The 21,502-nt window shown below is 38.9% G+C and overlaps 1 protein-coding gene across 1 annotated transcript; it reads right to left on the minus strand.

Annotated features, from left to right (window-relative positions):
- Window positions 1-241: 241 nt before the first annotated feature.
- RNF168 (ring finger protein 168) lies at window positions 242-21,270 on the minus strand (the record flags this gene model as incomplete). Its single annotated transcript, XM_084231090.1, is given in 8 exon segments — window positions 242-1,195; window positions 4,447-4,528; window positions 5,490-5,611; window positions 7,729-7,908; window positions 10,666-10,742; window positions 20,876-20,902; window positions 20,905-21,096; window positions 21,099-21,270. Coding segments are annotated over 8 exon segments (1,710 nt in total). The 5' UTR covers window positions 21,175-21,270.
- Window positions 21,271-21,502: the final 232 nt, after the last annotated feature.

A 21,502-nucleotide genomic window follows, 5' to 3' on the forward strand; every position in this document is an offset into this window, starting at 1 on the left:
ATTCATAAGGATTGTCAAACTCAGTATCATCAGTTATTAAGAATGGAAAGGGTCAGGACTCTTGCTTACCACTGAGTTTGGCAGAAACACAGTTGTCTATTTTTCCTTAGTAATCACACGATCCTTCACTTAAAGACAATGAATGTGCCTGCAGAAGAATTAATAAAACTTTTATAAAGATTCTGTGACAGTTTCACAACCCAGCTTTACTAGATTATAAAACATTCCCTTCACTCATACATTACTTTTGGTATCTCTGAAACATTTGAAAAATACTTTTCTGTGACTTACTAGACTGTAGGGAATGCGTGTTTTTAGGTACATTACAATTATCTCTAGCAAAATTTGTCATCTCTCTCCCAGGAAGTGAACGTTTCAACTGGACCTTGAAAGAAGGTTGCCAATTTTCATTTGTTGAGCCTTTCCTAAGTTTAGTATGTTGTATATTAGTTTGTTTTTTTAAGTTCCTATCTTTGGAATTCTTCCTCTGTCCATTTAACAATTTGTCTGGAGGGGAGGTTGAGGCACGTAACTGATACTCATCTGGGGAGCCTTTTTGCCGATTTGGCTTTATTTGATCTTTATCCACTTCCTTCTGAAGTTGTAATGCTAATAACCTGTCCTGTTCCTCTTGTTTATGTCTCTCAAAAAGTAGATGTTCCAAATCTATCAGTTTTTGGGTAAAGTTAATTTCTGTTTCCTCTTGGTCTGAGGAAACTTTGGGGAATATTTTCTTTCTTTTTGCAGAAAAGCATGGATCTCTGACTGCTTCATATGAAGATTCTTGGTTTTTTCTTTTGGAAATGTCTTTACTGATCAATAGGCGAGACTCTTCATTTTCCATGTCAATTGTATTATTTTCAATTATTTGTTTCATATCTGATATATCACACCCACTTTTTGTTTTGCCACATGGCTTATCTGCAGTTTCTCTAGAGTAGGGAACTCTGGTTTTAGGTTCCTCATGATCTATGACAGGTAACTCTTCATCATGATTGTTTGGTGTCATTTTGACTTCTTCTTCATGGCACCATTCTGTACCATTGGCATATAACTGAGGCATAGGTGACTCTACTGAAGACGTTGCATCTTGTTCTTGAACTTCAAGACCTATTTGCGGAGAAAGTGTTGGCATATCTTCCACAATTTCTGTGTCTTGCCATGTAGGGATCTTTACATTGCTTCTGTCGGTTTCCTATAGAAAACAGAAAGAGTGAACCAAGTAAAAACATCAAGTCATAATATATACCTTATATTGATGCCATAGCTGAGTTGTTGTTATAAAGCAGTTATTATTTCTACTAATAAAATATAGTAATTCTTTTTTAAACGATTATTTTACTTATTTATGCATACAAGATCTGGGGTATAGGCCAGAGGGGTGGGGGCGATGAGAGGATTCACCAGAGAAGAGTGGGGAGCAGAACAGGCAGCAGACTGACTGAAATATACTGCTGAGGGGAGCAGTAGGCAAGACAAGGAGAGGTCTGCTGAGCCAGGCGGGTCAAGCTCCCTGGCCAGGGATCAAAGTGGTGCTGCAGTGGCTGCTGATAGCTTCATAGTGCTGAGACTTAACCCCTTGCACTACCAGGGAAGCCCCAAGATATAATTCTCTACAGTATTTTCATTTTGTCTGCCAATTTAGATTAAGGCATTCTTTCCTTCACTGTGAAAACCTACATTCAAAATCCACAAACTAGATTCTACATACTGCCAATAGCAGGCACTAGGACCTGACTTCTCTCTTACTTTCTCTAAAAGACCCAAGAGAGTAAGCAATCTTGAGAAAGAACAACAAAGCTATAGGCACCATGTTCCTTAATTTCAAACTCCATTGCCATAGTAATCAAAACAGCATGTTAATAATCCTAATCACAAGAAAAAAAATTATACCTATATATGGTGACAGATGTTAACTAGACTATAGTAATCACTTCACAATACATACAAATCATGTTGTATGTCTGAAATTAATGTCAATTACACTATAATACTAAGGGAAAAATTTATATTGCAGCATAATTATTTAAAATGTTAAAATAGATATAATAATGTGTATATGAAAACATTAAATAATATGATCTAGTAGCAAGTCTACTAACTTGTAATATTGAAGTAGGTATAAATATGAAAGATATTTTAAGAGATCTTTAACAAATGTAATTTGATAAAAACCTATGCTTTCTATTGATAAAGCCAAGGTGTACTATTAACAATATTACGGTTTATTGTCTAATTTTTAATAGAAACACTAAAATGACAGCAAGGTGAACATAAACTTTTTCTTTTAAGTTTATGCACTTCCTGGATTCTTTTTTTTTTTTTCCCCAAAGATTTATTTTTATTTATTTATACAAGCACTGGGTAGAGTCAGAAGCGTGGGAGGGTGAGAGAATTCACCAGAGCCAGAGCAGGGAGCAGAGCAGGCAGAAGGACCGAAGTACACTGCTGAGGGGAGCAGCGGGCGGCAGGAGAGGTCTGCGCACCATGTGGGACCCTCCTCCCATGGCCGGGGAGCAGCCAGGGATCGAACCTGTGCTGCAGAGGCTGCGGGCAGCTTCGCAACCCAGCGCTCAACCGCTGCGCCACCAGGGAGGCCCACACTTCCTGGATTCTAATCCTAGACTTTAGGTTAAGAACTCTTGCTTAATGGGAGTTGGGGGGGGTGGGGGGGTAACAAATATTGTTTAAAAATGAACAATGATGTTAAAAATTTTGTAAAAAAAAAAAAGAACTCTTGCTTTAGCCAGTATAAAATTCTTCTCACTTGTAGTTCTTAGGTTAAGTCAAGATTTAGCATTAGCGCTGACCGGGGGAAAGTACTTAAAGAAGTTGCAGTGCAAATGTTTCAGAATAAAAATTACTCCTTGTTGTTAGAATAACCTCAAATCTATTCTTTTACCTACTTTGCTTTATATTTACCATTCCTGAAAGCATTTCTTACAAAGCAATGTGGTTTGGATTGAACAAATTCTAGGTTTGCTAGTTTTGTTATGAGCATGAACACCAGAGCAGAAAAAACATTCCTGTGTTACACAGCCTCTGCCTAGTATCCCTCAATTCTAATATGAAGGAGACTACTTTCTAGACTTGAATTCTCCCTCTACCATCTGTACTTAGGAACTTGGGGAAGCAACTTAGCTCTGTGTGCCACATGCACACAAGAAGGATGCCTACTTTGTAGATCTGGTAGTTGTGATGAAGACTGAAGAAGATAATACATAGTCTGGCAAATAGTAAATATCCACTAAACATTAGGTGCTATAAAACTACTTACCTGAATTGAAAATCTTTTAGGAACCTGTAAGTAAAAGGTCAACAAAACTTTTATGTAGGAAACTGCCCCTTTTGTCAGTTTACTTTTCCTCTCTCTATTTTCCTGGAAACCTGAAAAAGGTAGAATGTTACCCATGTCACTAGGTCATAGTGACACTTATTTTACTATAACTTAGGGTAAAAATGATCCTTACTGGGCCTCCCCGGTGGCGCAGCAGTTGAGTGCTGGGCTGCGGAGCTGCCCGCAGCCTCTGCAGCAGTGGTTTGATCCCCGGCCGCCAGCAAGGGTCCCACATGGCGCACAGACCTCTCCTGCCCTGCCTGCTGCTCCCCTCAGCAGTGTGCTTTGTCAGTCTGCCTGTTCTGCTCCTCGCCCTGGCTCTGGTGAATTCTCTTACCCTCCTGCGCTTCTGACTGTACCCAATGCTTGTATAAATAAATATTTAAAAAAAAAAAAAAATGATCCTTACTGGTGAACTACAACTGTACTGGGAAAGTATCAGTAACCTCTAAGTACTGAACAGGAGTCAAAGCTTGGGGCTTCTATGGCCTATCTTTTTTGACTAGATTTATTCCTTACCAGGACCCCTAGAAGCTACACCCATGGGTTGTTACAATAAATTATTAATTCTTAAGGTGCATGGGGCTTCTGGGTAATGCAGTTATCATACTCATCTCCATGGTCTCAATTCCAAGCTGTCACTCAGGAGCTCTGAGGTGAGGATACCAGCTGAATAAATATGCTTGATGCCTTACAAGCATCCTTTGTTTCCCATCCTGTAGTATTTTAAGGGAAGCTGGTACCAGAAGTGGTTTATTCAGTTTGAATTGATTATCTAGGTCAGGGGTCCACAAATTACAGCCCATGGACCAAAATCAGCCTTGTTTTTATAGTTTATTAGAACAAAGAGATGTTCATTCATTTACATATTGTCAAGCAATGCTTTCACACAACAAAAGTATAATCATATAGTTGCGACAGAGACCACAGAGAATGAAAAGTCGAAAATGTTTACTATCTGGTCCTTCAGAGAAAAAGCTGGATGCCTTCTAGCATAGAATGAATGTTCCATTGCTATAGTGCTATAGAAAAGTTAGGAAACTACAAGTATTAGCAACCAATAGCATTATTAAAAGTGCCAACTAAGAACATCTTTAGCATCACCATACCTTAGACATGGAGTTTTTGCTGATTTCTTGTACAACTTCAGGCTGTGACGCTGACCCAATTTCAGATTTAGGTGTCAAGTACCTTTAAAAAATTTTTTTACCAAAATTAGAATGCTTTGAAAGATAAATGGTATATACAATATGATAAAGCCAGATTTATTTTAAAGGGATTAGTTTGCTGCTTTGCCAATTTATCTAAAAGAATATATTGCATTTCCTTGTCTGTTTCTATGCATTTCACTGTATATACTTAAATGTATAATAATCCTGAGTTACATGCTTTAAGCAAATTAGATCAATAATTTCCCCCTTTTAATGGTTTCTACTTTCATAGTATCATTATTAACAATATTGGCATTGCCACATCTACCTTTTCTTTTAATAGTAACCACCTTATTTAAGCCTACCCCCAAATGTGTTTCTCTCCACTCCCAAAATCCAAAATTTCTATAAATTTTGGAAGGAGGCAAACTTGCACACATTTATTCAGCTGAACCAAACACATTTGCATGCTTTTGAAGTCTAGATTGTGGTTCTTAAACTCTTCCAAATGTGAATTACTATGAGAAAGCTATCAACTCTACCTGCTGCTGCTAGAGAGGGCACTATGAAGAAACCAAATCACTTCACTGCAGACTACTTAGCTCATGTTTTCTGTATGATAGAGAAGAAATGTAATGCATAGATTGGGAAAAAGAGGGTGCAGGAATGACTTAGATGCCAAACTGTAAATTCTTTCAATGAGTGTGACCAGCTTTTCTCATTTCAATCTAAATCTAGAGAAAGGTCTCCAACTGGCTAATATTGAGGAAATGGGAATTGCATGGAAATCCTGAGTAATCACGACAGACTTCACATCTGTCAGCCAAGAATATAAACTCTAAGAAGCTCTCCTATTTTCACTTAACATCAATCTCAGACCATCTATAGGAGTTCATGCAGAGTTCATAGACTAAATTTTGATAATCAGTGGGTTTTATAAACAAAAAACACTGATTATAAAGTAGGTGGTTAATAAATATTTGATAGTCATCTTCACTTACTTCTGAATATCTCCAGTGTTTGTTTGCTTGTTCTTACTTTTCTTTTGTGAATTGGTTGCAACAGGATTACTTTTTCTGGAATTCAAGGGAGAAGCCAAGACACTTCCCTCACAGAAATTGTTCTGTAACAACAGAAAAGGCATAACAAACATTAAAAATAATTTTATTAAATAATAAGCTATCTGAAAAACTATAATTAGTTCAGAATCCATAAAATTTTCATGAGTTATGCTCACATTTAAATTCTGTACATCCTTCAAATACCAACCACACTAAAATTTGTATGAACAAGATTAAATCTCCATTCAAGTGGTCTAAATTGCATTTTACTTCACATTAAGCACAAAGCCATGATTATACTAATCTCATTAATTTATAATATCTGTAAATTTTTAAAAAGATTTATTTATTTATGCATACAAAAAACTGGGGTGTAAGCTGGAGGTACGGGGTGGGGGGGTAACAGGATTCACCAGGGAGAATGGGGAGCAGACAGGCAGATCTACTGAAATACACTGCTGAGGGGAACAGTGGGTGAGACCGGAGAGCTCTGTTGTGCCATGTGGGTTAGCACTCTGGCCAACCGGGAATCGAACTCATTTTGTAGTGGTTGGCAGTAGCTTGATAGCGCTGTCTTTAACACCCTGCGCCACTCCAATTTTTCCTGTAAGTTTTTCTGATGAATAATTTCAGACAATTATAACTATCTAAACCTGCAGGGAAATATTCAAAGAACTGTGAACATATCTGGAATCAAAGTTAGCTTCATGTGCAAATAATCTGGAGACTTAAGTGCATATCAATAAAAATCATGAATACTTACATGCCATAACAGCCTCAAATTTATTGCTATACTATTACAAAAGTTATTATCATTAGCGGCAAGGGACATTTGGCCTGCACTATCATACTTCCACAAGTAAAACAAAAACTATTACATAATATCAACAGATCTACTCTTACAATCCCATGTGAAAACAGGAAGGATTAGAACAGTAGGCTCTTGAAAGAATAAGAAATGTAAAGATGACCCCAGATTCTTCTCTTTGATATATTTTCTTTTCCATCCCATTTGTTACTCTACTGGTTCAGTGTTTAATTTTCTGATTGTGCACCTTTCCAAAGCTCTCCTGATTAAATTTAAAAAAGAAAAGATACAAAAATTGCACAGAATTTAAAATTTGGGTATAATGTTATGAATGATAGGCCTCTCAAAACTGGGGGGGGGGGGAATCCCAATTCTGGATTTTCATTTTGATACATATATCTTAAGGTATTTTCTGAAAGCAAAGGAACTGGTTTTAGAGGCTCTGAAAATATACAGGCATTAGATTTCCCTAGATGCCTCTGGGCAAAGTATTCCCTAAATCGGAAACTCAGAGATTCTGATTCACTAGATTTAGATAAATCTATTTAATAGATCTTCAAATTTGCATTATAAAAGAGCTCCAGTTGATTCTGCCAGGTTCTTTCAAATCACTGGGTCCCACTGTAGCCTTTGATCTTAATTACAGCAAGACTACTAGTAGTAATACAAAAAAAAAGTATCTTAACTTACAGCAAGTGAAAAAAGGCAAGGAAAAAAAATTGTGCATCCTTATATTTTTTAGATACAAGGAAAAAACGTTATTAGAAATTACTAATAGTGGTAACCTTTGGGGAAAGAGATTGTGTAACAGAAACTTTCATTTTTCACAGAACAGCTTTCCCACATAATTTAAATTTACTAAATTAATATAAAAAAGGTTTTTAAAAGTATACTGGAATTGAAATAAATATGTAACAGTATACAAAAGATTTAAAAATAGGGCCTCCCCGGTGGCACAGTGGTTGAGCGCTGGGTTGCGAAGCTGCCTGCAGCCTCTGCAGCGCCGGTCGATCCCCGGCTGCTCCCTGGCCACTGAAGGAGGGTCCCACATGGCGCACAGACCTCTCCTGCCGCCCGCTGCTCCCCTCAACAGTGTATCTCATCACTCTGCCTATTCTGTTCCCCGCTCTGGCTCTGGTGAATTCTCTCACCCTCCCGCGTTTCTGACTGTACCCAGTGCTTGTATAAATAAATAAATCTTAAAATAAATAAATAATCTTTAAAAAAAAAAAAGATTTAAAAATACACAAAAAAGTTTTGTTTGAAGCAGAGTAATTATGTCAGAAATAGCTTCTAGTTATGGTGATTGCTTCTTCACATCATTGAAACTACATAGTCAAAGCAATTTCAAAGATCTCCCCCAAAACTTACAATATTAATGCTTAGCTTTCTTGCCAGTTCTTCATCTCTTTTCAGTTGTTCTTCCATCTCTCTTCGCCTTTGTTCTGCCTGTCTTTTCTCCTCTTCTTCCTCCTCTGCTAATAATCTCTGTATGTATTCTTCACTGGCTTTGTTTTCTTCTTCTTCATTGGCTCTTCGCTCTGCCTCCACCTCAAAAATGATTAATAAAAACAATTCTCTGAATTTCTTAGTATATTTGTAATACTTCATAATAAGAATAGTAAAAGTGAAAAAAAGAACAACTGATGAGAAACCGAAATATCCCAGATGAGGTACAAATCTGGAGAGACAAAATTCTGCACAGTAGTTCAAGAAATCTCTTTCAGGAAACCTTTCTTAGTCAGCCCAATTAAAACTTAATTAAGTCCCAACCTCCCCTAGCCTCAGGTGACTAATTTAAGCCTAAATTCTTGAATTGGACCTTAGCAAAGAGGAAGAAAAGATTAAAATGAACTTAGATTAATCAGAGCCAACTCCTGAAGCTGTGGTGAATCAATCCTCAAAGTAGACAGGAGTGGAAAGGTGCTGAAGAAGCCATAACAATGGTCACTGTATGATATACACATGAGATAACATAAAAAAGCAATTTTATTTTCTTAGAATAGTAAATGGCCAATAGGAAACTCAAACTCAGATTCTCCATCACGCTTGTGGTCATTAAAACTACATATTCTGAAAGAAATAATACAGGCAACCACTCCAGATATCCAAAAGATTTAACTACAGAATAAGTTCTTGGTCCAATTTGAGCACAGGAGAAATAAGGGAAAGTGTTGAAAGGATTTCTGCGTTGTCTAGCCTTTAAAGGAAAGTCATTGGAAGAGAATGGAGTTTCTTCCTTCTCATGTTGCAGTACATCTAAGGTTTGTATTCATCTTGCTATTAGACTGAGGATAAAGCCAGCTGACAGAAGTCAGCAGAGAGGTGGAGCTAAAGCTCTGGATGAAACCAGAGCTCTGGATGAAACCAGCCTGAAGTCCCTACTTCTGGAATTCTTAGTCAGTTTGAGTTGTCATAACAAAAATTAACCATATTCTTATGTTTAAGATAATTTAAGTTTTGTTCTTAAATTTGTAGTCAAAAACATCCTGTTAGAAGCTATTCTCACTGCATGGTTATAAAGATTAAATCATTCATTTAAAATCCTTAAGGGTCTCCCTGGTGGTGGAAGGAGTTAAGCACAGCATTCTGAAGCAATCCGCAGCCTCTGCAACATGAGTTCAATCCCCAGCCAGCCAGGGAGCTACCCACATGACGCAGCAGACCTCTCCTGTCTCACCCGCTGCTGCCCTTAGCAGTGTTTTTCAGTCAGTCTGCTTGTTCTGTTCCTCACTCTGTCTCTGGTGAATTCTCTCACTCCCTCAAGCCTCTGGCCTGTACCTCAGCTCTTGTATACAAATAAAAACATCTTTTTTAAAAAAAGAGATTTATTTATACAAGAACTGGGGTACAGTCAGAGGTGCAAGAGGGTGAGAGAATTCACCAGAGACAGAGAGGGGAGCAGAACAGGCAGACGGACCGAAGACACTGCTGAGGGGAGCAGCGGGCGATGCAGGAGAGGTCTGCCGTGCCATGTGGGTATCGAAGCTGTGTGGCAGAGGCGGCAGACAGGTTCACAACGTGGCGCTCAACCCGCTGCGCCAGCAGGAGGTCCCAAATAAAAATATCTTTAAAAAAATAAAATAAAATCCTTAAGGACATTAGACAACTATCAATTTTTTTTATTATTTATTATTTCTTCTAGACCTGCATGGTCCAATAGAGTAGCCACTAGCTACATGTGTCTACTGAGTACCTTAAATGTAAATAGTCCAAACTGATGTGTATTATAAATACAATACAGAAAATATTTTGAAATTAAGTAAAAAGATAAAAATTTTCCATCATTAACTTTTATCTATAACTTTATAATTAAAACCTGGTTATATAATGCAGTAACGTATATAGTTACCATAAAATTATACCTTTACATAACACTTTATATTCACTACATAGTATTTTAGATATATTGGATTAAACAAAATGTAACATTAAAATTAATTTCATGTGTTCTTAAAAAAATCTTTTTAAAAATGTGGCTACTACAAACATTTTAATGATATATCGGTTGACACACTATTTCTATTGGATGACACTGCTCTACATACTAACCAGGAAAGAGGAGGGCAGGCACCAGGGCTTCACCTGTAGGCACTTTTACTATTTAAGTACTTTACAATGAGCCTTATATCCTCTCCTCATGTAAACTCATTGTATCCCTCCAAATTCTTATGTTAAAGCTTAACTCCTAATGTGGTATTATTTAGAGGTGGGGCCTTTGGGAGATAACTAGGTTATTGGCACCCTTTCAAAGGATTAGTACATTTAAAAGAAGAAACAAGAATGATGGTATGAATTCATCTATCTCTCCACACAATCCCAGATGAAGACATAGAGCTAAAGCAGTTGTCTACGAGCCAGGAAACTGGTGGTCCTCACGCAACACCAGATCTGCCAGCACCCTGATCTTGAAATCCCCAGCCTCCAGAACTACAAGAAATAAATGGTTGTTGTTTAAGTCACCCAATATACAGTATTGTCACAGCAAACCGAATGGACTAAAATACCATAAGATATCTACCACCCTTCCCCCATTCTTTAAGTTTAGTTTCAGGAATATGAAGACAAATTTTTCATAATTAAATGCTTAGGGATGACTAGCACATAACACCAGTTATGTATAAAGTGAAGCTAGTTTGTAACTATTTTGAATACATGTAAATAATGGAGGGAGCCTTTGTAAAGTATATTACAAATGTTTATATTGCAATATACATTATTTATATAAGCATAAGATGTATGTAAAGTCGGAAACTGAAAACATAGCAGAGAATTTTTACAGAAAGAAATAACTGTTTTTGTATCTACCTTGCTTATCTCTTCTTCATATTCTCTTCTCAATTCCCCAGGTTTACTTAATAGATGAATTGGATGATAGTCATCAACTGTTTCAGATTAAGAAAGAAAAAAGTATTATAGGTAACATAGACTTTATGGCTAGTTTTGGTGTTCTATTAGAATTATACAAATATACAAAGCTAAAAAAATGGTAATTTTTAATAGTCACAACAACAATTTCTTTATGGAATTTCATTTTTTAAAGTCAAAGGTTTTCTGGTAGAAAATGACACATGAAAACATATACTTAACTCTTCTAGTACATTAATGATAGTAATTTTTTTAAAAGATTTTATTTTTATTTACTTATGCATACAAGAACTGGGGTGTAGGCCAGAACTCGGGGGATGAGAAGGTTTACCAGAGACAGAGTGGGAAACAGCACAGGTACATCTACTGAAATACACTCCTGAGGGGAGCAGCTGTGTCATGTGGATTAGCTCCCTGGCGAGGGGCATGCCACAGTGGTTGGTGAGCCCCTGAGCCACCAGGGAGGCCCAAGTAAATTAAAAAAAAAAAAAAAAAAATCCTGCAACATTGGTTTACACTGTTTAAGTTTCAGGTTTTTGTTTTTTTTTTCTTCAATTAAGGTAACATTAGTTTTGATTAGGTGGGAGTGAATGGCTACCAGAACTTTGGTGGAGGGCATGGTGTGTTATATACATTTGTTGAGGTGTGACACCGAAACTTACACAGTGTTGTAAACCTATGGTTCCACACACAACTTAAGAAAAATTAAAAAGGCAAATAACAGGGTCTCCCTGATGGCGCTAGGGGTTAAGCACAGCGCTGTGAAGCTATTCGCAGCCTCTGCAGCATGAGTTTGATCCCCAGCAGACCTCTCCTGCCTCACCCACTGCTCCCCTCAGCAGTGTATTTCAGTCAGTCTGCCTGTTCTGTTCCCCTCTGTCTCTGCACCCCTGCACCTCTGGCCTGTACCCCAGTTTTGTATGCATAAATAAATAAATCTTAAAAAAAAAAAAAGGCAAATAACTGATACTGAAGGCAAGACACCATTTATAGGAAACAAACAGAAATCAATATAAAAAAAGTATGCTATGGGGCCTCCCCGGTGGCGCAGCGGCTGAGTGCTGGGTTGCAAAGCTGCCCGCAGCCTCCGCGCGCCAGTTCGATCCCCGGCAGCTCCCCGGCCACCGGAGGAGGGTCCCACATGGCGCGCAGACCTCTCCTGCCGCCCACTGCTCCCCTCAGCAGTGTACTTCGGTCCTTCTGCCTGCTCTGCTTCCCGCTCTGGCTCTGGTGAATTCTCTCACCCTGCCGCGCTTCTGACTGTACCCAGTGTTTATATGAATAAATAAATCTTTTTAAAAAAAAGTATGCTATGTATTTTTTGAGGATACATGTCTTTTTTTTTTCCCTAAAGATTTATTTATTTATTTAGGAACCAGAGTACAGGCCAGATGCGTGGGAGGGTGAGAGGCTTCACCAGAGACAGAGCAGGGAACAGAACAGGCAGACTGACTGACTGAAATACACTGCTGAGGGGAGCAGCAGGAGCGACAGGAGAGGTCTGCTGCACCATATGGGACCCTCGCCGGCCAGCCTGAACCGGCACTGCAGAGGCTGCGGACAGCTTCACAGAGTTATGCTCAATCGCCTGCACCACCAGGGGAGGCCCCATGTCTTTTTATTTATGCACGCAAGAGCTGGGGTACAGGCCAGAGGTGTGCAGAGTGAGAGGATTCACCAGAGACAGAGCGGGAAAAGAACAGGCAGATTGACTAAAGTACACTGCTGAGGGGAGCAGCGGGCGAGACAGGAGAGGTCTGCTGCACCATGTGGGTAGCTCCCTGGCTGGCAATCAAATTCACGCTGCAGAGGCTGCGGACAGCCTTGTAGGCTGCGTCCCAACCCCTTGTACCACCAGGGATAAAAATAATAGAGTATTAAAATAAAAGTAGTCCTACTACAGCAAAGACACTATGGGCAGGATTAATCAATAAGCAAGAAGCTTGGTTTACTGGCTTCCTGGTAATGTGCACAAGTATACATATGCATGCTCCACAATTACTTTTTAAAGAACCTGAATTGTCTGGATAAAGCCAGTGTGATAATTTAAGAGGTAGTGAGTGACCCACAGCAAAGCTTTCTGAAACCTGGCAGTTAAGGGGACAAAGCAGGTTTCTTGATATTCATTGATACTCTCACCCTTAGTAGGTTTTAGGGGAAACAAAGTTAGATAAAGTCAATCAAAGTCAGATTCTCAGGTAGTACAGAAAAGGATTTAACTCTATCCACACTCTTAAGATACATGAATTTCCACTGTTAAGAAAGGTGAATATATCCAACAAAAATGAATATACGTGTTTACCATAATACAAGTAGAAAAATGATCACAGTACCAGTATCCATAATCAGTATTTGTAGACAAACAATGCCCAATACAAATGGACACAGAATTTCTCAAATGAAGAGATAGTTCTCAGTGTACTACGCTACAGCTCAGTAAGGAAAGTGAGAATCTATGGCATTTACGCCACTCTTTACCATCCATACAACATAATATTTACAGAAATGAAAATAAAGAAGCTGCAACCACAAATATCACAGATCATCACAAATATAATTGTGAGCTAACGAAGTCAGACACAAGAATACAAGATTCCATTTTTAAAAAGGATCAAAAACAAGCAAATGCTATAGACAATCAGGATAGTAGGAATGATGAGTAAATTAGATGGGGGCCACAATGAGGATTCAGAAGTTCTGTTAACATTCTGGGTCCTGATCAGAATGCTGGTTACACAGACATGTTCCACTTGAAAATCCACTGACCCTGGGCACTTTTTTGTGTTATGCTATATGCCAATGAAATCTGCACCAAAAATAAAGTAAGGAAGATTAATTTCCAGAAAAGTAGAGTAAAATCTTCAGTAGAGGAAGTCATCAGATCGATTCAACAAAAAATCATCAATGTAGAAAGATAGAAAAAACTGGACATATAAAGTTCCTGGAAATGGTCCAAAAACCATACAGCAAATGAAGAAATAGTTCCCAGTCTACTCGATCTGTAAGAAAAGCAACAATCTATGGCACTTGAGCCATAACCTGTCCTTTGCCTCCCAGTTCAGTAAGAGGGACACTCCACTCCAAGTGTAGCCCACTTGGAGTGTAGGCCACTCTCACCACTTTCATTCAACATAAAAAAATTAGGCAAGAAAAATAAAAAAAAGGAATTCAAATAGGAAAGGAAAAGATAAAACTGCCACTACTTGCAGATAATATACACAAAAAACCCTAAAGATGCACCAGAAAAACCCTATTAGAATAAATGATTTCAGTAAAGCTGTAGGAAACAAAACCAAAATATAAAAATCTGTTGCATTTTTATATACTACTGACAAACAATCAGAAAGAGAGATTAAGAAAACAATTCCATTTACAATTGCATAAAAAGAATAAAACAAGAATAAATTTAACCAAGGAGGTAAAACGATACAAAACTGTAAGAAATTGAATAAGGATACAAATAAATGGAAAGATACTCTATGCTCATTGATTGGAATTATTATTATTGTTAAAAAGCCCTTCCTATCTAAAGCAATCTACATATTCATTGCAATCCATATCAAAATACTAAAACATAAAACAGATTGCCTAAGGCTGGGGTGCAAAACTGGGGTGTTTCTTTGGGAACTTATTATAAGTTCAAAAGCATTCACTATAAGAACTTAGAAGGTTGCCTGTATATACCATGCAAGACCCTGCTCAGAAAACACCTGAGAATACCCTAAACTTTCTCTTGGGCTGATCCCTGCACTCAGTGCAAGCCTGGCTAAATGTTAAAGGACAACTTCAGAACCTATTGAGTCAATCTGTCAAGACTAAGGTGCTTTTGTGTTTTGAATTTGTTACTGTTTTTCAGCTCCTGGTACAAGGAAATTTGTCAAAACACTAGCTGAATACAAGCTAAGGCACAGTGACTTCGGTGACCACACACAACTAAGAATAGTCTTTGCAAAAATACTTTGGGGAAGTCAGTAAACAAATAGACTATTACAGTCTTCAACAATCCAAAATTGAAAAAAGCTAAGCCACACAGAAAGGTAAGAATCTGACTTTCAGTTATCATATTATAATAATCAAATGTGCAGTTTTCTCAAAAAAAAAAAAAAAGAACACAAGGCATAACAAAAGCAGAAAGTATTGAAATATTGTTAATTCAAAGTAAAATAAATTAACAGTAATGATACATGAATAAGCAGAGATATCAGACTTACCAGACAAAAACTTTAAAACAACTGTCATCAACAAACTGTACTGGGAAAACTGGATATCCACATGTAAAAGAATTAAGTGGAACCCTTATTTCATACCATATACAAAAATTAACTTAAAATAGGAAAAAAAAAAAAACAAAGAGACTGAAAACTATAAAGCTCCTAGAAGAAAACAGGGAAAATGCCCCCATGACATTGGCTATATAATACCAAAAGCATAGGAAACAAAATGCAAAAACAGTTTAAGTGGGATTACATCAAACTTAAAAACAACACATCACAGGATACAATGAGTGAAACAGCAACCTATAAAATGGAGAGAATAGTTCTGCAAACTATAACTGAGAAGGGGTTAATATTCAGTATAAAGAACACCAGTAACAACAAAAGTATTAAAAAATGAGCAAAGGTTGCGGGGGGGGGGGGGGAGTGAAGGATTTGAATAATTTTTTTCCCCAAAGACGACACATGACCAACAAGAACATGTGAAAATGCTCAACAATCAGGGAAATGCAAACCAAAGTCAAAATGAAGTAACATCTCATGCCCATTAGAATGGATCTATCCAAAAAAAAAAAAAAAAAAACCCAGAAAGTACTAAGTACTGACAGGATTAAAAAAATAAAAGGAACTCATTGCTGGTAGGAATGGAAAATGGTACAACTAAGCAAAGAGCATGGTAGTTCCTCAAAACATAAACATAGAATTACCATAAGGTCCAGCAATTTCTTTTTGGGCATATGCCCAAAAGAATTGAAATCAGGAATCTGACTGCTAGCCAGTGTGGCTCTCTCAGCGGGAAAGGCGGTCATAGATCAACAAACTATGAGTACTGGGACTCTAGCTCAGGTGACAGGGACATGCTCCCCAATTCAATTAAGTGAGCCATCTCTATTGCTGGCATTCTGAAATCCATCACTGAGCGTGTGAAACAGATCTGCATGGTCATGTTGGAGACACCCTCGAAGGGCAAAGGGAGTGACCATCCCTACTGGTACATAACACCCTATCCATATGTCTCAACCTTTTCTTGCAGAGCCACCTCTAGAGTCCTATACCACTAAAAAACAGTATGCCATTCTACAGTTGGCAGACTTGACCAAGCTGGATCAGTTGGCAATGCAAGTCTCATTTTCCCATGACACATGGTTAACACCAGATTCCGTGCAGGTATGGATGCATCTCAGACTACTACTCATGAACTCACCATTCCACATGATTTGATTGGCTGCATTATTAAGCATCAAGGTGCCAAAATCAATGAGATCTGTCAGATGCGTAGCGCACAGATCAAAACTGGCAACCCAGTGGAAGGACCTACATTTAGGCAGGTTACCTCATAGGATCTGCTGCCAGCATTAGCCTGGCTCAATCTCTAACCAATATCAGGTTCTCCTTGAAGATGGGTGGCATGAGAGCAGCTTAGACAGTACAGACTATCCACAAGCCCTTTCTGCTATTCACTACTCAAGATCCATCTGCGTAGTTTCTGAATAGTCAGCGGTTCCAGGTTTTAAGGTTTGTAAATTTTCAGTTTCCACACATTTTATCATCCTCATATTGTAATTAAAGCATTTTAATGCCTTTCTCTGTTCAGCTTTTTTTTTTGTGTGAAAGTTAACATTTATTTATCACTTGGAACGTGCAAGTATCGCCACCCAATAGTATAACTTATATCTATTATCTTTCTTAAGGCTCATAAAACTTCCCTAAAACTAGTTTATTATTCCAGTTTTTCTAATTAATATTTTATTTTATATAATTCTTACATCATTTTTCATTTTTGCACAATGTATGCATTTTCATTTTGGTTATATTCCCCATACAATTGCACCCCCCCCCCCTTATTTTGACCCTAGTCCTTTCTCTCCCCCCCACCCCGTAAAGTGTCTCTGGTTTATAGTTGCTTGTTGATTTTGATTTTTACTTTGTATTAATTAGTCTTTTTCCTGGTCCCTTATTTAGGTTTTCTAAATTCCTGCTATGAGTGAAACCATCTGTTCAGCTATTAATGCTGATATTCCTATTTAGTTTTATAAGCTTTTTCCGGAGGTTGGGTTTTTTGTTTTGGTTCATGAAATTTTTTTTGTCATAGAAGTGTAAGAGTGTACTATCAATAATCTCTGTGATGTCAAGAGATCTTCAAAAAATTTTAAAAGATGGACTGCAGCCTTTTCTTTGTAAATAAATAAAATGGAAAGCAGATATATATACTTAAGCTGTATATATATCAATATTCACAGGATGTTGTCATTCATAGGAAATGAATATTCATTCATTTTATATTATTTACAACAAAAAGTAGAAGTAACCCCAAAGTGTTCATCAACAGACTGGATAAACAAAATGTGGTAAATACATACAGTGGAATATTATTCAGTCATAAAAAAGGAACGAGTTCTGACAGCTCCTATAACACGGAGGAACCTTGAAGACATTCAGCTAAATGAAATAAGCCAGACAGAAAAAGATAAGGATGATATTTATATGAAGTACCTAAAGTAGTCAAGTTCATAGACACAGGAAACAGAATGGTTTTTAAGAATTGGAGGGAGAAGGGATTGTTACGGGGTTTCAGTTTGGGAAAAAGAAAATGTTCTGGAGGTAAATGGTGGTGAAAGCTGTGTACCAGGTGACTGTACTTAATGTCATTGAACTATACCCTTAAAAAATGGTTAAACCTGGGCCTCCCTGGTGGCGCAAGGGATTAAGTCTTAGCACTATGAAGCTATTGCAGCCACTGCAGCATCATGAGTTTGATTCCCCCACCACCCCCTCCCAGGGAGCTAATCCACATGGTGCAGGAGACCTCTTCTGTCTCACCCACTGCTCCCTTCAGCAGTGTATTTCAGTAGATGCGCCTGTTCTGCTCCCTATTCTGTCTCTGGTGAATTCTCTCACACACACAGACACATCCCCGCCTCCTGCACCTCTGGCCTACACACCCCAGCTCTTATATGCAAAAATAAATAAAATAAATCTTAAAAAGAAATGGTTAAAACTGTGAATTTTGTTTTGTATGTTATAACACACACACACACAATCACTAAGATATCCTTCACATCTTCTAGGAAAGTTTAAAAAAAGAGGAAAATAACAAATATTGGTGAGGGTGGGGAGAAACTGCAAACATTACAGATTGCTGGTGAGTATAAAATGGTGTAGTCCTATGTTAATGTTTGGCCGTTCCACAGGAAGCTACACAGAATTACCTTATGATCCAGTAATTCCACTCCTAGGTATAAACACAAAGAACTGAAAATGTATTCAAGCAAATACATGAACATGAATGTTCATATCAGCACTATTCAAATAGCCAAAAGGTGGAAACAACCTAAATGAAGAGATAAAATCTATCCATAAAATAGCATGTTATTCAGCCATAAAAAGGAATGAAGTGCTGATAAATGCTACAATGTACCTGCACATTTAAAATATTTTCCTAAGTGAACAGGTCAGATACAAAAGAGCAGATATTATATGAATACACTTATATGAAACAGTTAAGATTGTTTAAATCTCCTTAAAGTAGATTAGAAACTGGGGGGTGGAGGGTCAGGAGAATAGGGAATCATTGCTTAATGGTTAAAGAATTTGTCTAGGGTGATGAAAGTTTTGTAAACAGTGTGATGGTTGCACAACAGTTAATGCCACTGGGAACACTGTTAATGGATCAACTGTATGCTAGTATCTCAGTGAAGAAGTTTTAATAAAAGGCAACTATTGCTAAAAATGCAATTAAAATAGCAAATTTTATTATATTTACCAAAATAAAAATAGTTCAAAACAGAGTAATTGTACCAGAGCATAGTCACCATATTAAAAGCCTAGAGGAGAAACACTGCATGGGGTTATAACCACATGAGTGACTAAATCTGTTAAGAGTCAAGTATCAGGTTTGGGGCACACTGAATAGGTCTTAAGTGCACACTGTGGGAGGTTCTGAATAAAAATGATTGAACATGGGTCTCCCTGGTGGCACAAGGGGTTAAGCACAGCACTGTGAAGCTATCCCAGCCTCTGCAGCACCAGTTCCATCCCCACCGGCCACAAGGTGCAGCAGACCTCTCCTTTCTTGCCCACTGCTCCCCTCAGCAGTGTATTTCAGTAGATCCACCTGTTCTGTTCCCCACTCTTGTCTCTGGTGAATCCTCTCACCCCCTCCCACCCCCACACCTCTGGCCTATACCCCAGTTCTTGAATGCATAAATAAACCTTTTTAAAAAATGATTGAACAAGAAGGAACTGGTAGTAGAAAGCTATTTTAGGCTCACTGCAGTTAAAGATTAATTAAATATATGAATTACAGGGGGGAGAGAAAGGAATTGAAAATAAAAGAAATATTAACATAGGAATCAGCACCTTCCTTACTTCTGCTGTTGCTGCACACACACTATTGCTCATCTGTGAATATTTATAGACGTTTTTAGTAACTGAAGGCTCTACATAGGCAATTCTTGTGGGCTGGATCCCCGTTCTTCCCTCCCATCAATTTTTTTAAATATTTATTTATTAATACAAGCACTGGGTGCAGTCAGAAGCACAGGAGGGTGAGAGAATTCACCAGAGCCAGAGCAGGGAACAGAACAGGCAGACAGCCGAAATACACTGCTGAGGGGAGCAGCGGGGGCCGCAGGAGAGGTCTCTGTTACATGTGCGACCCTCGCTGGTGACTGGGGATTGAACCTACGCTGCAGAGGCTGCGGGCAGCCTCGCAGCCCAGCGCTCAACCGCTGCACCACCAGGGGAGGCCCCCTCCCATCAATTTTTATTTTTTTATTTAAGATTTATTTTTATTTATTTATTTATACAAGCACTGGGTACAGTCAGAAGCGCGGGAGGGTGAGAGAATTCACCAGAGCCAGAGCGGGGAGCACAGCAAGCAGAAGTGTAACAGGGTGGTCCCCAGGAAAGGGGGAGGTTCCCTGCCCCACCCAAGGGAGGGTGGAGCTGAGCAGAAAGAGGAAAAGCTGAAGAAGAGACTGAGGAAAGAGCAGGATGGAGCCAGAAGGAGACCTGGAGGAGCCGCATGGACCCTAGAGACACGTAAAGAAACTGTGCTTGTCTTTTGGTCGTGGACTGGGTGACACAGATGTGGGTGAGACCCGTGGGGAGGTGACAATGGCAGCTTTTATCTTGATGTTGATTTTGCTCTTTTCCTTCCGGGCTTGTCTGGTTGTTTGTGACCCTTTTCTGTGGGTCCCCACTGGAAGATGCTTTAAACTTGTAGCAGGCTTTGGGGCCTTGCTCTGGGCCAATCCCATTTAGATGGACTTTTACCCACGAGGGGACGGGTAACTCTGGATGCTTCATTTAAAAACTAGACTCTTTGCCTTACCTGTATTGTTTCCTAGTTGTATTAAAGTTCCTTCCCATTAAAGTCTCCTATGTTTTGTGTTGATGCGGCGGATGGCAGAACCCATTTAAAATAGGCAGGTTTGCGGGGTTTGGGCTGCCCCTCTCCCTGTCCTATAACAGAAGGACCAAGCACACCTCTGAGGGGAGCAGCGGGCGGCAGGAGAGGTCTGCGCGCCATGCGGGACCATCTTCCGGTGGCTGGGGATCGAACCGGTACTGCAGAGGCTGCGCAACCCAGCGCTCAACCGCTGCGCCACCGGGGAGGCCCCCATCAATTTTTAACCCAACAAACACCAACTGAACACAGCCTGGGTATTGTAACAATAAATCCTGTCATGGACCTTAATCGACATTTTGGAGCCCATAAAAGCCAAACTCCCGTGACTAATTTAGACAAATACTACTAGCCTGGGTTTTGTGTGTGTGTGTTTCAATTCTTTTTTAAAAATTAATGTGTTGACTGCACTAAAATATAAAACTTATTAAGATAAAATAAAGATATAAGTAAATGAAAAAAAAATTGTGTTGAGTCACTTTTTAAAGGACTTTTTTCAGCCAATAAATACACTTGTTTTACTCACCGATTTCCCCTGACTCCTGTCCTGAGCTCTCAGCTTGCATTCCTTTGGATAGTGTTTTTGAATTATCTCCCACAGTTCCATATTGACAAGAGAATTTCTTCGGGTATGGTATCGGGTCCAGGAAGAAACCCGGCGGCGACAGAAGGGGCAGCATAAACTCGCCTTTTCGACAGTTGATTGGAAGCATGGATTACAGAGCGTGTGGTTACATGGGAGTGTTATGGCTCAATTAAGATTTCCACGCAAATCTGGCACTGGCATTCCGACAAGGAAGGGATGGCGTCTTTGGGGACTGCCATTTTAATATGCTAACAAGGCATATTTCAACATCAACACCTGAAAAGAGAAAAAAATGGTGGTTTTCGGCCTAAGTACGGTAAGAACAAACGAACAGTTTTGTGTCTAAATCTTATGCCCTGGAGTGTCAGCATTCAGAGATTCGGAGCATGACACAAGTCTTCACGCAGAACAGGCGCTCCGCGGGCCAGGTAGACGGTGCTGCCCTGCAAAGTGGGTATTTATTTGCCCAAGTTTTAAGGACCCACGTTGGGTAAGAAAACAAATCAAAGTTTCCGTTTGGAGACCACGGCTGCTCCAAAGCACCAACAGAGCCGTCGCAGCAGAGTG

Source organism: Talpa europaea (genome assembly GCF_964194135.1).
Source record: "Talpa europaea genome assembly, chromosome: 4".
In the NCBI taxonomy this organism is placed as follows: Eukaryota; Metazoa; Chordata; class Mammalia; order Eulipotyphla; family Talpidae; genus Talpa; species Talpa europaea.